The 17,208-nt window shown below is 42.3% G+C and overlaps 1 protein-coding gene across 5 annotated transcripts in view; it reads right to left on the bottom strand.

The window, feature by feature from the left end:
* MIDEAS (mitotic deacetylase associated SANT domain protein) overlaps window positions 1-17,208 on the bottom strand; it is a 63,698-nt gene that overhangs the window by 4,155 nt on the left and 42,335 nt on the right. For 3 of the 5 annotated variants that reach the window (XM_064146667.1, XM_064146677.1, XM_064146686.1), the window contains 8 exons: window positions 13,959-15,648; window positions 12,200-12,520; window positions 10,939-11,287; window positions 10,413-10,479; window positions 3,912-4,054; window positions 2,978-3,081; window positions 1,543-1,618; window positions 361-449 (listed from right to left, as the gene is read on the bottom strand). In XM_064146667.1, coding sequence (XP_064002737.1) covers window positions 361-449; window positions 1,543-1,618; window positions 2,978-3,081; window positions 3,912-4,054; window positions 10,413-10,479; window positions 10,939-11,287; window positions 12,200-12,520; window positions 13,959-15,413 — 2,604 coding nt within the window. In that variant the 5' untranslated portion in view covers window positions 15,414-15,648. Of the gene's footprint in view, window positions 1-360; window positions 450-1,542; window positions 1,619-2,977; window positions 3,082-3,911; window positions 4,055-10,412; window positions 10,480-10,938; window positions 11,288-12,199; window positions 12,521-13,958; window positions 15,649-15,821; window positions 15,860-16,935; window positions 16,971-17,208 lie in introns of those variants that run through there. The other 2 variants (XM_064146701.1, XM_064146693.1) reach the window with 2 other exon arrangements.

Genomic DNA, 17,208 nt, shown 5'->3' with positions numbered 1-17,208 from the left:
GCCTTGGTCCTTTACATCAGCAGCAGGGATGTGTTGTTTCTTAGTTTATAGGCAAGCTATTTAAGTTGAACTGGCACATTATCCGTGTTCTATAAATACACCTTCTAGAAGGGTTATTTACAGTGCGGACTACTGAAAGCAATGCAGCAAGTACAGTGGTTAAGTAGACAGCAGCAGCAAAACAAACGCTATTGTTTCTTTCTAGTGACCTTAAATGTTGCGCAGCGTGGTAAGATTTCTCTAAATCCAGCACTGAATGCTGGGCTTCCAGGAAATTCAACATTGAACTCCCTGTATTAAAGGCTCAAACAACATGTAAGAAGGTAGAGTGGCTGTCATTCAAAACAAAGAGCAACTTACAAGCTTTTGAACCAAGAAAAAGTCTTTCTTGTAGATTGCAATGCCTTTGTTGAAAAGCTTTTTTTCAGCAACTTTCCACTTGTCTGATCCTGTAGAAAAACAAGAGTTGTAAGGGAAGCCCTTGCAATTTTATGTTACTTACTCTTCCACGTACTTACTATTCAATGATCACCTTAAATAAGACAAATGCACATATGCAAGGGTGCAGTCTCTCATCACACCTAATCCAGCATAACTGCAGACTGTTGCTAACCACTGCTGCTCGTTCCACTTCGGCCCTCCTCTCTTTACTTCATCTGTATTAGACCTAGCACTCATCACCACAGGTGAACTCAGTTCAGCTTGCAACAACACAGTCAGCTAGATGAAGTAAGATATTTTGCAAGAAAACAGTAAGACACTCTGCGGTCACCCAGTCATTAAATTTTACACAAGACAAACAATGGGGCAGGAGGAACAGGAGTTTCTCTTTCAGCAGCAATCCACTGTACTTTAAGATATATTACATCTCCAATATTGTTACTATCCTACCACCCTTGCCTAATAAACACATTCTGGATTCTTATCCTGCCTTACAGACATTACTTAATTAGTATTTCCCAACCACTGGAGCTGGAATGTGTAGTAATGATAAAATGTAATTTGTATGTTTCACAGCACCAGCTATACTAGATGCCCCTCTGTCACCCTGCATCAGATGTTTCAAGTGGCTTTATTCACTCTAGATCACTGAAGCTGGTGTCACCACACAGCTAACCATTTTCTAATTAGGCAGTTTAAGGCATTTACATCTTGCAGAACACTGACTAACAGCAATAGTTGACCGAGCTTTCTTCAGCAGGGTCCCTCAACTCCACCCCACTGCTGGAAAGGATGTGGTTCTGAGGTCAGTGCAGCCCTTCCATGTAGTAGCTGTATTTCTGTATTCTCTGCAGCTTATAGGACGACAATCCCCTTTCTCCATTAAGGGAATCAGAACACACAGACGCCTATGTTCTTACAAATGCAGTGTTTCTTACACTAGAAGTGTCAATTTGCACAGGTGAAGTTCCTGCCAAGCTATCATTTCATTTAACAGAGAGAAGAGCGGTCTTGTAATATGATTGCAATGTTAGGCACAGCAGAAAAGGGTGTAAAAATTTATTTCTGATAGGCAGCACAGAGTTATTCTAATTAACAAACCTGTGTAGTGATAATCTGCCAAAGGGTGGGTAAGCGATCGTACTGGCCTCTTCAGCAGCAACTTAGTCAAAGCTCCCTAAGATAAACACAGATAAAATTGTTAATTTAATGTTTGGGGTATTTGAAAGATCAGGTAATTGTTATTTCTCTCTTTTCTGGCAAGCTAACTGAAAAGAACCACAGCATGGTGTAACAACTGGGACAACTTGAAAAAACATGTTCTTGACTATTCATGAAGCCTTGGGTACCACAAGCAATTGGTAAATGGCAGGCTCTGAGCACCTCTTTGTGTCTCCACAAATTAACAATTGCCAATAAAAGCACAGTGGCATCAGGGGAGTTAATTCCCCAGACAAGGAGCATGCATTGGTTTCCTCTAACCTCCTGGACACCTAAGTTAGATACTCAGGTCCAAAAATGCTGCCCTAGATGATGTCTGCCTTAAACTTCCAAATCATGGCAATCTTACCACACTTACTTAAGCAATATTGCAAAGTAAAACAGACCAGTCTGAAAAGTTCCACATAAACAGAACTTCTATCAAGATGCACCTTACTTGGTATTTAAACTGGAAGTGCTTTCCAGGTTAGCAGGAAGGCAAGAATGGAGTCACGCATCCACTGTCAGTTTAAACTACCTTTGCAGTGGACTCCTGCTGCTAAGGGCAGCCCTGCTCCTCCTTAATGCCAGCATTAGCATTCACAACAGTGGGCTAGTTCTGGGAACCTAGCACATACATGCAACAATGACTTTTCATTTGTTCTCTTCTGTAGTGCAAGTCAATACAGTCTCACAGTAGTCAGTGCTGGTGCTCTAGAGGGGGCAGGAGACAAGAAGATAGGACAAAGTGCAGGATTCTCCTAACCGTGGGACTGACTTAAGCCATACTAAGTCAACCATAGAAGGATGACAACTCTTTGCCCTGTGCTACACTCCGCTCTTTTACAGAGCATCCCAGGGTGGCAAAGGGCATGTATGAAAGTGTATCACATCTTACAATACCAATATAAAATAGCGGCACAGCTGTTTTATAGACAGACACAAAGTTACTGAGTCTACCAACAGTAAGAGGGGCAAGACACTGCACTTGACACCTCAGCTTCAGCCCTAGCCTATCAGTTTTCCTTTCAATATGGTCATCTTCCCAGGAAGACAACATTTAAGATTCATTTAGCAGTCTCAGCTCACCCTGGTAGACTGCCAGCCTGCCTGTTAAAAAGCCAAACATGGTGAACTTGAACATATGGAAGTCAGTAAGTGAACATGACATTGTACTTCAGGCAGAACCTGCTTTAGGGACATTCAATGGACACTAAACAGTGAAAGCCAGATGTGTAGGAAGGAGTTTGCAAGGCTCTTCTCCCAGCAATGACAGGTTGTCTTGCATTGATTAACATCTTTGACCACATCAAGGTGAAGAGCTGTGAAGACTCACCAGAATGCTTCCCTTTGCTTCATGTAAGAAATGTAGTGCTAGCTCCTGGTTGGTTCCAGCCCCAGGAAAAATGCTTGAGCAGGCAGCAGCTAGCAGGTTTTCCACTATTTCCACAGACATATCAAATAAATTCAGGTAAGATTAAATTGAGTTTCCTACAGGATTCACATCGTTAATTAACTCTTTTGAACTAGACATAAGAGAAAGTAAAACTACCAAGAGAAGTTCAATGTTCTTGCAAATTTATCTGAGTCAAATTTGGACACACAAACTCATTAGATCACAAAGTCAGACAGCATTATTCTGCAGGCAGCACCATTTACACATGGAGTTCATTGCAAGCTTCCTCCCCCCATTATGTCTTCCCATCTTCCTTTACCTCAGAGATTTCCTGAATTCCCCCTTACACTGTCAACTTCCATTTCATAGTACCCTTTTTTCTCACTCTCATCAGAAAGATTTCTTCCAAGCCTACCCACTTCCTCTTCCCTTCAGGATTTATACATGTCACAACTCATGTCCACCAACTGCAGACAGTTTCTTAAGTCTGCTACCAGCTGCCACAACTCCCACTTCCTCATGCTGACTTCCATTTACAACTTGGTTTCTTTCATAATATGACTATGTTTAGAACACCCCCTGAAAACACAGAAGTTAAGCACATGTGACTTTCAAAGGAAGACCAGGAAACTTCAGTGAGCGAAAGATTGTTCTCTGCCTGACCACTAACAAATTGTTCCACATAATTTCAACTTAAAACACAATCCCACCAACCTTCCTCCACCACATATAACCCAATAGACAAGTTTTACATCTAAGATGGTTTTCAGCATCACTCAAACATGTCTCCTGTAGCTCAGAGAAACTTTACGTTATGCCTACAGTGGCTACCACCTACAATTCAGTCCCATTTATTAGGCTTCCACATTCTTACCATTCACTTGGGTGACTCTGTTGGTTTCCAAATCGCCCCATGGCTGCCACACCAGCTCTGCTTTATGTTCATCATCTGCTGCCAGAGACCTGTCTCGGAGTGCTGGGATTTCCGCTTGAAAACGAGCTCCTACATTTATTCGCCTGCAGAGAAAAGCCATGGTCAGGCCCCCTTTACAATACCCAGAAATCTCCATCTGCCCTAGAAGCCCTTAGGAAGAAACTGAAAGAGTCAGCTCCTGCACAGAACATGAACAGCTTTCAGGTGCTGTAAGTTACATAAAGTATGAATTCAAAACATAAGATATTTTATATCCATTACCAGTTCACATTGTATTTAAATTAGGATCCTCTATAAAGTAAAAAAGAACAAAGCAACAAACACAAAAAACCAAAACAACCCCACCAACCCATTAGCTTTCAATAGTCATCACTTTAATCACAATAATCACATCATGACAGAGAAGCTGTTATATGGACTTTTCTTATGGCACGCTTGCTCCTCATGAATAAGACAGGTAAGCCTGGCTTGAAGTTAATGTTCTGTAACTACAGAGCCACAGCATCACTGAAGTTGGAAAGGACTTCCGGAGATGATTTGTTCCAACATGCCATTCAAAACAGGATCAAAGTTTGGCCTTTTATGATTACAACACAAGCTACTATCTTCTATAAACTATTTCTAACAACTGAAACTGAAAAGATCTAAACCAATGAAAGCTGTATTGCTCACTCTTTTGGCAAAAACCTTCTATTTTTAGATTCCGAATGAGCTGACAGATTTCTCACAACGTGCAATTCACAGAGCGCTACACCTGCTTCAAGTCCATCCACAGAGATTCTACTCTGTATAAGCAAACACAGTTTTGTTCAGAGATAGGTAAGAATCACGTCTGAAAGGCTGCCCTATCAGACTTGGAGGTAGAGCAGGTCTTACAGCACAGCAAGCAGTAAGAGCATGGACATCTACTGCAATTGCACTGCATCTCTTAGTGAGTAAAATACACAGAGAGACAGACACGGCTACACAAACTCCATGCCAACATAAATCCAAGGACAACTTTCCAAGTAATAAAGTAACTATGCATGCAATACAGAGATCCAGAAGAGAGAGCAAAAGAAATTGTCCAAGCTAAGTTAGCAAGAAAACCCTACAGTAAAGCAAAATATCCGAGAACAGCTCCTGCTCAGACCACTTTGAATATAACGTATGTCTCTTATTCTGAAATAGGGTAGCTATAATTAATGGAAAAAAATTGCTCTTTCAGACATCAGTCTACTAACACTATATTGGTAGCACCTGAAACAGTAAAGGATGGAAAAATAAGGCGGTTTGTTTTTTTTTCACAAGGAATTAAATCAGGCAGTGCACAGAAGATGATTAAACTCTGAAGCTGCTTCATTATGAAAAAAAGTTAAGTTCTCTGCCCAGGGCAAGATTTGCTATAATTCTCAAGTCTTGGCTTGGTTCTCCCCCAGCATGAGGGGAAACACATCTAGCAGAGAAAAAGCCTGATCAAGTCCCCAAACTTTTCTGGTCTCCTTATGTTCCAAAATGACACGCACATCTTTCATGAGAGTTGGCAAAGGTGTGGGGAGAAAGTGAAACAACAGATGTAACACATGAAAAAGAAAAATGAATATTTATTCCGATAGGATGTTTTCAAGTCCAAGAAAACTGTGGCATCAAAGGGAAAGAGAAGGGTATCCCTTTCTGCTACGGAAGGGGACGAAGTAAACACCGTCATTCCTTTTTTCCTGCCTAATACATCACTTTGGTATTGTGAGTATGTGTGCATCAAAAGATGCCATAAGCTGAAACAGCCTTGCTTTCAGAACAAATAGATGACTTCCACCACACAAAAAGATGTCCCAAACTATTTATTTTGCATCTACAGTATATTCAGATCCACTTCATGTTGGGGGTTGTGTGGTTGGAAAGCTCCAAGTTGGAGACAGATGTAGTGATATTGGTTTATAGTCAGCTGTGTGTCCAAGTGGCCAAGAAAATCAGTGGCATCCTGTCTGGTATTAGAAACACTGTGGCCAGCAGGGACAGGGAGATGATCATGCCCTGGGACGTAGCACTGGTGAGGCCACACCTTAAGTACTGTGTTCAGTTTCGGCCCCTCACAATAGGAAAGACTTTTGAGGTTTTGAAGCGTGTCCAGAGGAGAGCAATGAGGCTCATGAAAGGCCTGGAGCACATGGCCTATGAGGAGTACCTGGGAGAGCTGAAGTTGCTCAGTCTAGAGAGGAGGAGGCTGAGGGGAGACCTCATTGCTCTCTACAACTACCTAAAGGGAGGCTGGATCAAGGAGGGGGCCAGCATCTTCTCCTTGGTGGCAAGCAATAGGACCAGAGGAAATGGTTACAAGCTGTACCACAGGAGTTTTAGGCTGGATGTTAGAAAGTATTTCTTCACCAAAAGGCTTTTCAAACATTGCAATGGCCTGCAGTGGTAGAGTCATTATTCCTTGGGGTGTTGAAGCTGCATGTGGACCTGGCACTTAAGGACATGGTTTAGCATTGACCCTTCGGAGCTTGGCTGAGGGCTGGACTGAATAATCTCTGAGACATTCTGTGATTCTGTTGGAGTGGAAGAGTTTATAATTTATGCATGTATAAATGAAGAGATGCAGGCAACAGCTACCCTACACACTTGTTCTGGCTTCATCCACCTGCCCAGCTGCAGCTCCATATTGATGAGGTGGGATCCCTACTTGGATAAGCAGAATCTGCTAGATGCACAGACTGAGGCTAACTTCCTTTCAATAGGTGATGACAAGATGACAACCAGCAAGACAGATGTAACAGGAAAGCTTTACACAGGCTGCCACATGCTATCTGTCATGTTCCCATAAACACTACCTCCAGTATCTGCCAAAACAAAAACAGCCAGGACATTACAAATCAAAACATGGCTGTGGGGTGAAGAAGAGCAGCAGTTGAAAATGTCCCCTCTCTGCTGCCCATGGCTGTGACTGTTTCAGGATCTGCTTCTCCAAAGTAACTCAATTTTAAATGCACATTAAAAGTGGAACCTGAATGGAGAACAAAGAACCCCATGAAATTCTCAACATTTGGGTTTCAACGGTTTACAGGTCCAAAAGTTTATTAAAACTCTAACACAGAGTTTCCATTTTTCCTTCACCTGTCTTAATTATCTTGGATGGTCATAGCACAATCCAGACCAAAAATAAAAAGCAAGCTATATAAGGCAAGACTGAGAAGACCTTGCTTAAAAACAAAAGGAAAACCACCCTGCTAAGACCTCCTTTCAGCACATTGTAATGGACTGCAGTGTGATGTTGCATGGTGTCTCCTGTTCACTGTCATTACACGATCACAGGATGTTAGGGGTTGGAAGGGACCCTAAGAGATCGAGTCCAACCTCCCTGCCAGAGCAGGACCACACAATCTAGCACAGATCAGAGGAATGCATCCAGACAGGCCTTGAAAGTACCCAGGGAAGGAGACTACACAACCTCTCTGGGGAGCCTATTCCAGTGTTCTGTGACCCTTACAGTAAAGAAGTTCCCCCTGATGTTGAGGTGACAACTTACGCCCATTGCTCCTGATTAGTCCCACTTGTTAACACAGCTTTTACAGGGGAGGAAATGGTTATGGACTATGATTCACCCTGCAAAGGATGACTGCTGGAAACTGACATTGTGCTCTAAATTGGAAACATAAAAAGGCAGTTACCATGCTGGAAAATTTGGGAGGTTTTGTGTCCCAAGACACAGACACCTCTGGCTGCACTTGTGTAAAGGAGAGAAGCAGATGAAAAATCTGGAGGAAACTGATGTGGGCCACCTTTGAAGGCTATCAGAAGTTACTTTTTATCCTGAAGTAAACTTAGGATATGGCATTCCTGGGCTAAAAAAGCCCATTAATGTGACTTTGTACCCACAATGCCCCAATTACACCAGATTTCTACTGCAAATGTTTACCTCAATAACATGATCTGGTTTCACCTGCTCTGACCAGAGGCTGTGACCAGATGTCCTCTTATGGCCCAAACTCAAACTACATCATTCCATGATTTCTTGACTAGTGAAGCCTAGATTTCAGAATGGCAAGACTTCCTGCCTGTAAGTGTCAACAGAGCTCCTGAGACACCTTGGTATATAGCCAGGTGTGGTAACATCCAGAATTAAGGTTGTGAATTGAGAAGTCAAATTCATAGCTGCACCAAAGGCTAACTAGACAAGAGGTGACTGTAAGACTTGGAAAGCAGCTGAACTGCAAAACCACTAAGACATGAAGATCTGTGCCACCAGCTGCCTATTGTACAGAAGAATTAAGCTTCATTACGACATTTCCCATTCCAAATCTCTGCAATGAAATTATCACTGAAGAAGAGGAGGCTCAGGGGTGACCTCATTGCTGTCTACAACTACCTGAAGGGACATCGTAGCCAGGTGGGGGGTGGCCTCTTCTCCCAGGCAACCGGCAACAGAACAAGGGGACACAGTCTTAAGTTGTGCCGGGCTAAGTACATGCTGGATGTTAGAGGAAGTTCTTCACAGAGAGTGATTGGCACTGGAATGGGCTGCCCAGGGAGGTGGTGGAGTTGCCATCCCTGGAGGTGTTCAAGAAAAGACTGGATGAGGCACTTAGTGTCATGGTCTAGTTGACTGGATAGGGATAGGGGATAGGTTGGACTGGATGATCTTGGAGGTCTCTTCCAACCTGGCTGATTCTATGAGAAGTATTAGCAGGTCTGTCAAAGCACATGCAATTAAAAAAGTAATGCTGTGTAACCACAAGTTATACTCAACTTCTGACAGAGTCAAGACTACAAATCAAATTAAACGCTGTTTAAAACTGCTTTCCATTGCATTTCCTTTACAGAAAGCACATCTACGAAACTCACAATGGTGATGCACAAACTAGCTCTAAGGCAGCAAACTGATTACTTCAACACAGAATGACACCAGTTTGTAATTGATCTTGGTTAAAACTGTCTACCTCTCAAACTGTCTGTTCAGTAAGACTTAAGATAACAGCAAGACAGCCCTAAAAAGAACCCCTTTTTGGCAAGAGGGGACAAACTTCTGTTGCTAAGTTACTATGGTTTGAAATTTCCAGCAACAAATTCAAAATTTTCACATGCATCTAAAACAGCAATTAATTTTGTGTCATTAACTTCAGCAATTTAAGCCAACAGACAAAAGCAACTGCACCAGGGAGAAGCGGAAAGACCATGAAAACAGAAAAAAAAATCATTGAAGAAGAAGTTCCCCTGGATTAGAATGAAACGAACCGACCACAAAAGGATGAACTAAACCATTTTCAGAACCGATTTAAACAACACCAAAAGGTGATTATTCCCATGAATAGGTTCAGCTTGGAAGGCATTTGCGAAGGTGACAATAATAGTCTGGGTTTGTTCACAATTGCAACATTTGCTCAGGATAGCCTGTTGCCCAAAAGTGCAGCAAACTGAGCTTCAAACAGCAAGACAAAAACGGAAAAAGGGGCAGGGGAGGGGCAAGAAAAATCTACAGAAAACACACCAGTCACTTAAAAATATAAGCCACTTTGGAAGAAAAAGAAGCCTGGTACTTATTTGAGAATAGAGTTAAGCACCTCAAAAGTGTCAGGATATGCCGCAGGGTGAGAGCAGAGACAACAATGCAGAGCCACATGGGTGTTTTCCAAGCTACACATCACACCTAGATTTCACAAGAGTTCATTGACTTATGTACAGTAACAAATTTCAACTACTGTGCTGTAGTTCTACAGCACTGAAGTTCAGCTGTTAACACTGCCAGAGAGTTTACAAGGGCTGCTGTGTACAGAAGTTTACTACTCTGTTTAGTTTTGCCACTCTGCTCTAGTTTTAGCAGGACTGGCACCAAGCCTAAGCTTCTAACTCCAGTTTCAGTATCTCCAGACTGTGTTCCCTGTTGCTGCTGGGTCCACGTGTCTGAACTTTCCCAGTACACAGTCAGCTAAAAAAGACTAATGAGGCTATTAGCTGAGGCCATACACATACCATACGCAGCAGGCTGTAGTGCTTTCAGACTGAGCTAGCTCAGTAAAGAGCAAAGTCGTGTTTACAGTTGCACTGCAGCTAACACACACAGCAGAGATAACTGCAATCTGACCAGGCCACAGTAGAGCGAACTATGTTTTCCTGTACTGTCTTTTGGCTTTCCGCTAATGTTTATTTCCCCGCTCTAAAGCAAACAGAGCATACAAAGAAGAGCTTGCACACAACAGAATAGGGTAGATTCACCTTTAGCTAGCCAATTGTATTTCAGAACAAGACAGAGGAGCAGTAATAGAATAGCACTACAATTGCAAGGTGTATTTGCACAAACAAGCACTATTTATTGTATGGAGTAATTTTTCGTAAAGACAACTTATATTCTGAGTCACCAGAAGGAATAGCTTTAATGTTTCTAAGACATAGGGAGCAGCTTAAAAGACTTAAGAGGAAGAAAGGAAGCACATTTACTACCAGGCTAACAATTGACTGAGTACTTACGGCTCAATGCTGACTGGGGTGGCTTCCCCCACTACTGCAAGAACAGGAGGGGTAACTTCTGAACTATCTGCAAGGAAAAAAAAAGCACATACAGCAAAACTTCATCTTTTAATCCTATTTGTCATATGGGCTGTAACCCTAATCAGAATTATCTCTTTCATGAAGAAGGTACCAATATGCTAAATGAGTTTAAGACAACCAAGAATCTACCTTCCAGTCACCATACACATTTTAGCAGTAACTATTTTCTGTACCCTCAGTTCCAGATACTGACAACCCATTACAAGAAGTGACTCGTCCATTCCTAAGAATGTCAGTAGGGGGGGCTGCAGACTACTTGTGAACACACCTTAAAATGCAAGCTTAGATGGGAGCAGCACTGCATTTTCCCCTTCCTAGCTCCCTCCCCAGACTCACAGTTAATGCAGTTCCACAAAATCGCACCTCCTAAAGTCATGATCTTCCTATTATTCCATGGTTCCTAATCATAAACTACCCGAGAAATGAAGAATAAACTAGCACTTACTTGATCTAAGCAGAGTTCTGTGAGCACTTTTAGGAGTCATTGGTGGAGGAGCAACTGGATGACCACTTGAAGAGAGGATAGCATTAAAATATAGCCCAGATCCTTCTCTCACTGGACTAAGAATTGGTGGAGGAGTGTAAGGAGGTAGCTCAAAGTTCCTGTCTGAAGGATTATCTGCTAGACGGACAGGTGATCGTAAGTGGCTCTGATATGGAGTAATGTTGGAATAAACGGGTGGTGCAATAAAGGTGCCAGCTTTTGGTGGTATGAAGAGTGGCTCAGGTCTTGGCCGCTGCTTTGGTTTTCGGATGAAGCCCTCTGCTTCATCCTTTGGAACAGCATCTTCATGCTATTAGAAGACAATTACATACTTAATTTCATTTTAGAATATTGGGTTAAACTTCAGTGAAATGACAACAATCTTTCAAGACAGCACAAAATCTGAATATGGAAGCTGCAGCAAGTCACAACAAAGAGGGAGGAAGAAGATAAGGAATGGAATGGACACAGGAACTATTAGGTCGTAACACTAGTTGAGTGCTTACCAAGTTGTATTTCACAAGAATTATACACATTTATGGTTCAGCCTTTGTCTGGAAAGATAATGACCCTGGAGTAGCTTTAAAATAGGTTAAAAAAGTATAGCAGAAAGCTGCTACAGATATAGGATGACACCAAACAGCAACAAGAGAATGGAAATATTTAAATGCAGAGAGCTCTTTTTAGATGCCTGCCATTTCTCTTGTATCTGAACATTCTACTATTCTTCTGAACAGGAGAGACAAAAAAATACCAAAACCCAAAACCCACTCAACAGCACAACACCAAATGCAAACAATCACACACTGACCTTCAGAACCTCAGTTAAGTATTGCCAGTTCCATGAGAGAAAAAAACTTCACTTTGTATTTTATTCATATACAGTGATACGTGCTCTACTCAGAAGTTCTTATTAATTGTGTACATATGGACAAAGTGCTTTTAAGACAATTTATTCCAGTGTTAGTGACCATCTGGCTTGTTTAGCAGTAAAGCACTGTTTAGCTACACTAGTATTAGCTCAAGTCCTGAAAAGGTAGAGACGCCCAAATACATGGCAATATTACAACACAAAAACATAATCTACAGTCCCCAAATTACTCCTATTCCTAGATCAAGTACTGAGATCAAACTACTTTAATAGAAAAGCTCATGGATAAAATCCAAGTAATTACATCTAACAGACTTGGCTCCTATTTTGGGTTCTTATGTCTATCCATACCTGATTTGAGGTTTCCATGTTATTGTTACGGTTAGATCGCCTCCGAGTAACGATCACAGAAGGCTTGCGTTCACAAGGAGCTCGATCATTTGTGTGGCCTTTCTGGAGCTTTCCATCCTCAGATTTCTCCTTTCCAAGGCTCTGCAAGTCAATTTTTCTCACTGGCACAGACACCGGAATAATAAGAGGCACAAGGCTGTTATCCTCTCGGGCTCTTTTGAGAGCTGATGGGGAACTGGCAAATTCCACAACACTTTTTGCAGCTGTAGGTCCTGAAGCTGCTATCATCACACTCTTTTTCTCTTCTGAAGTATCCAGTTCCTGAGAAGAAAAATAGATTCCTTAAAAGTTCTGTTGTACTTGCATAATAAATCAGATAATGTTTCCCTTTCAGTCTCTATCAAGTTTCTCAACACAACCTGCAAGCTGAAATGGATATGGAAAAGTGTTACTGCAGTAAAAAGAACACATCACAAAAGCATTACAAGAATTTGTTACCATCACCTGTGGATTGCCTGAAGTGTCATCTGCTGGAATATTTGTACACATCATTCTCCAGTATCATTTCACTACCTATGGGTTGACATTTTATTTTCCAGATGGATTTGTGCCCTGCCAAGCAACTTCTAAAAAAGATTCTTCCATTTCAGTAATGAGCATAAGCTGCAGATCATTAGTTTCAAATATTGGACTTCTGGTCCAGAAAGACCAAACAAGAAAAAATGAATTAATTTTTTTCTGCATTTTTTTCTCCAATCTACATGACATAAGCAGCTTTTCCTGGTTCTAACAGGTCATCTACTAGAAACAGAAGCCTAAATTCCCTCGTCCTGCCCATACCTCAAGCAGCAGCTCACACACTGCTTCATGCTGCAGCACACAGACCTCAGTTTGTCAGGAAAGTTATGCTGTTATGCCTTATTACTGAAGCCTAAACATCTGTGATGTATCTGGGGTGGTCTTCTCACAGTGAGACTCACAGTAGTTAGTTTTGCACTACTGTTTAAAGTGAAGCATTCACACTATGTTCTTCAGATTGCTGCCAAGAAAAGCCTTGGTTTTAATCAAGTGCATTTTCCTTCTGATGTAGCTGTTACTTGTGCAAACATTCTACATATTTTCTGGATACCTGAGAGAACAATGGCAATCAAAGTAATGTCAGTATCAACATGCAAATGAGCACCAATTCTGACAGTCTACAAAACTCAGATACTTCCTGAATATTACACAGATGTCTGTAGGTTAAGAGACATAAACTGATTTCCTGATTACAAGGAGCAAATTATGGCAGAGAGTCCCAGAAAAGATGTCACACTTCTTAGGCTGTGTGATCAGTTAAATGTGACTCTTCTGTTTTCAAGATTGGGAGGTAACCTTTTGACATAGAAAGAGGAGACTATCTAATTGGTAAAAAGAGGCCAAGTAAACTGCTTATACTTGTCTCTCAAAATTCCTCATCAGGCCGAGGCCTAAGCTGAAAACATCCATAATTTTGGAGCCCTGGGCTAAAATCACATTCAGTGTAACCGAAATAAAACTGCCCTTAGCTGGTTTCACTGTGCTAAATCTCTATTCTCCCACATCTACCAATTACATCACTGCACTTACCTGCCACCACTCCAGAGCTGTCTTTGCCACACTATAATGCTCTCTGCATCATGGTATCATCCTATCCTGCCTATGTACACAAATTCCTTTCATTTTTAGCCCTATTTTTGTAGTCTCAAGCATGCTCTATTGGTTAAGATATATAACTTACTGTCACATTCTGAAGAGATGCCAGCTCAACAGCTTTTTGGGCCAAAGTCAGCAAATTGGCTTCTTGAGAACCACGCCGTCTCCGTCGTGTACTCTGGATTACACCACCTCTGACACCCTGAAAATCAGTTCTCTGAACGTTTTCTTCAGCTGCTGCTGCTTGTTTCTCCTCATCTCTACCATTCTGAGCTGTGGCTTGCCTGTCTATTTCCATCTGACACAGCTCACTATTGACCAGGACATCCTTCTGTCCCAGATCAATTCTCTTGGGCTGCAAATAGTTGCCTTTGCTGTGGCCCACTGATTCAGGTGTCTGCTGTAACGGGATCTCCTGCTGATGTGTTTGCCAGTGATGCAGAAATAAATTGCTGGGTTGTTCTTCTGTCTGCTTGGAAGCCAACACTTCTCCTGCAGATGTCAAAAGGACACCTTCTTTGGAAAGTCTCCGTGACCTTCTTGGAAAGGGAATTTGGGTCTGAGGTAGCACAGTCTGCTGGTTCTGCTCTGTTAGAGCCTTCAATAGTTCCTGGTTCCTCTCTGTTTGCTGAAACTGGTGTGCCATCACACGGTGCTGAGGTGCTGCAGCTGCCACATGAGGCTGTGCTATGGAAGAAGCAGTTTGCTGCAAACTGAAGGCTTGTGTGACAGCCTGTTGCTGCTGCTGCTGAGGATAGAAATTTTCAAAGAGTTGTAGCTGGGGAAGAGCTTGCTGTTTTTGCTGAGCAGTAAATGACTGACTGGAAGAAGTTGGGGCTTCTTGAAAGACATGTAACAATTCAGGAAGACCTTGCTTTTGGCCTTGGTGACCAAATGCAAGTTGGAAAGGCTGTAACGGCAGACTTTGATTCTGCTGCTGCTGCTTCTGCATCTGATGAAAAGAATTCATTTGAGCTTGCTGTCTAACCAGGGCCTGCTGTTCTAACTGAGCCTTCTGGGACATCATTTGCTGGACAGCATCTCCATACAAGTCCAGCTGTGACACAAACACTCCTTTCTCTTGATTTCTTTTAAGGGCTTCTGAGTGGCCATAGAAACCCGGTGCACCAGTGTTGGAGTGGGGTCCTTTTGGATTGCCACCAAAAACCATACTGTGGTTCCACACAGAAGGTGGAGACTGCCAGTGACTGTCACCCCTCTCTGGCAACCGGTTTCCCATTAATGAGTTTTGCCATTTGACAGCTGTTACTGTCTGGGACATCGTCACTGATTCTCCCCTATCTTGACTGTAAACAGAGTTCATCAAAGCAACATTGTTGGGAGCACCTGTCAGTCCTGCTGCATGAGAAATCTCCATCGTTTGGGAGACTGGTATATTTCCACCAGGACCATAGTACTGTCCTTCCTTAAGCTGCTGCTGTGGCTCTTTAGATGACACAGCTATTTCCTGGTCATTAAAATAGGCAACTCGTTTCCCAGTCCTTTTGATTGAAGACTTCTGCTGAGCCTGAAGATTCATGGTTCAGTCTATTCTCCCAGCTGCACACTCCCTATTTACAATCCACCCATCCCCGAGGTTGGGGGAGGAAACACACAGAAGTCTCTCTCTTCCATTCAGTTTTAGTAATAAAAGGCAGGAAAGAAGTCCAGATGAAAGTGCATCCACTTCCTTTTTCTTCGTGTATTTCTCCCACTTCTTTTCACTCTTATCCTCTGTGGTTCAGAGGTCAGGAAGGTCCACTCAGTTACAGGTCCTGAAACAGAGAAGCAATTGCAATGACTCATCAACAGACGTAACAGGCATATAAACCCTCACACGATAAGCAACCATGTGTCTGTCATGTTTCCCACAGAAATGAAGATCAGGATATGTGCAAGAAGTAATACATTTAACCTGCTAGAATAAATGTAAACCAAAGCAACTTACAAAACAGCTATCACAATGTATTTGCGTGATGCAGCTCAATTACACACAGACTTCTGACTAATCACTCAAGCTCATCCTGAAATCTTTTCTCTTGAACTCTTTCTCTTCTGACCAATTGCTTTTACCCGTTCTTGTAGCCAGAATAATCTGTTCTTAACCAGAATCTGAAAACATCAAACAAAAAACACTCATGACTTGACAAAAGAACATTAACACTTCAGACCACATTTCCCAAAGAGAGGTATGTGGAGGCTGCAGCCACACATAGAGCAAGACACTCAGTTGTTCTGAAGGAAAGGAAGAGGTGGCAGCCCATCCTTCACCCCACTTCTCCAGTCCTTACAGTTAACTTTCCAACTACAAATTGCCCATCAGGCATCCAATGGCTGAAAACAACCTGCTGCCCTCTCAGACACTTCCTTCAACAGCTGAAGGCAACTGCTCCTGCTCAGGTCACACTCATGGACAAGCAGTTCAGGCAGTTTTTACTGCTGTCCAGGAGCAGCTGTCTGTCAGTGTGAAGCAACATGCTTAAAGAGGAGAAAGACTTTCTGGAACATACAAGTCTAGGATAATTCTGCTCTCCTCCTGTACTGGAAAAAAAACCCCAACATCCACAAACCTAAGTTTAAAGCCTAGTTTGCAGGATTCATGTCTGCCATGTTAATACACACAACTATTTCTACTATGACACACAAAATCTTTTCACAAAGTTTAGTTTTAAATTTAATTAAATTCTTAAACTACTACTAACACTCAAGTTGCTATCTCTCTTCCATGTGCACTCTTCACTTCAAATCACACTGCCAATACATTTCAAAGAGATTTTAACAAATTGTTAAACCATGATTTTTACTGCACTCCTCCTGCTTTAAAACCGAGTTTGCCTTGAGTGAAACTGAGGAGATCAGCAAATGAGATCAGCACATCATCCCCTCCACTGAAACCTTCAATCTGTTTACCTCTCTCTCAAAAAAAAAAAATCAATGGGACAAAAGCACACAGCACAGTGAAGTCCTGTAACCCCAGCTTCCTCAAAACGGATATGGCTACAGTGCAGATTTTCATACCAAAGTGGGGTTGGGAGCAGAAGACAAACTTTAAATTAACTTACGCAACTTCCATCTCAGCAGCCAAGCTTGGCTTCAGCGCTACTGGAACCATGGGCCTGTGTTTCAGCACGAAGTGACTCACTTCCTCAGGCTGTTACATAGCTCTTCTCCACATGCTCCCTCCCCCCTCACCCTGGCTACAAACCGTGGACGTCTGCCACCCGGTATCACAGCGCCAGGGCGTTCCTCCCGCCTCTATGCACAACGTCTCAGCTCATTTTCCAGTCCTCTCTCGACAGGACAAAAATAACTCTAAGAGAAATCATGGACACGTG

The sequence above is a fragment of the Pogoniulus pusillus genome, chromosome 1, assembly GCF_015220805.1.
Source record: "Pogoniulus pusillus isolate bPogPus1 chromosome 1, bPogPus1.pri, whole genome shotgun sequence".
In the NCBI taxonomy this organism is placed as follows: Eukaryota; Metazoa; Chordata; class Aves; order Piciformes; family Lybiidae; genus Pogoniulus; species Pogoniulus pusillus.
The sequence above is the reverse complement of the archived record's forward strand: the minus strand, read 5'-3'. Positions and strand labels throughout refer to the sequence as shown.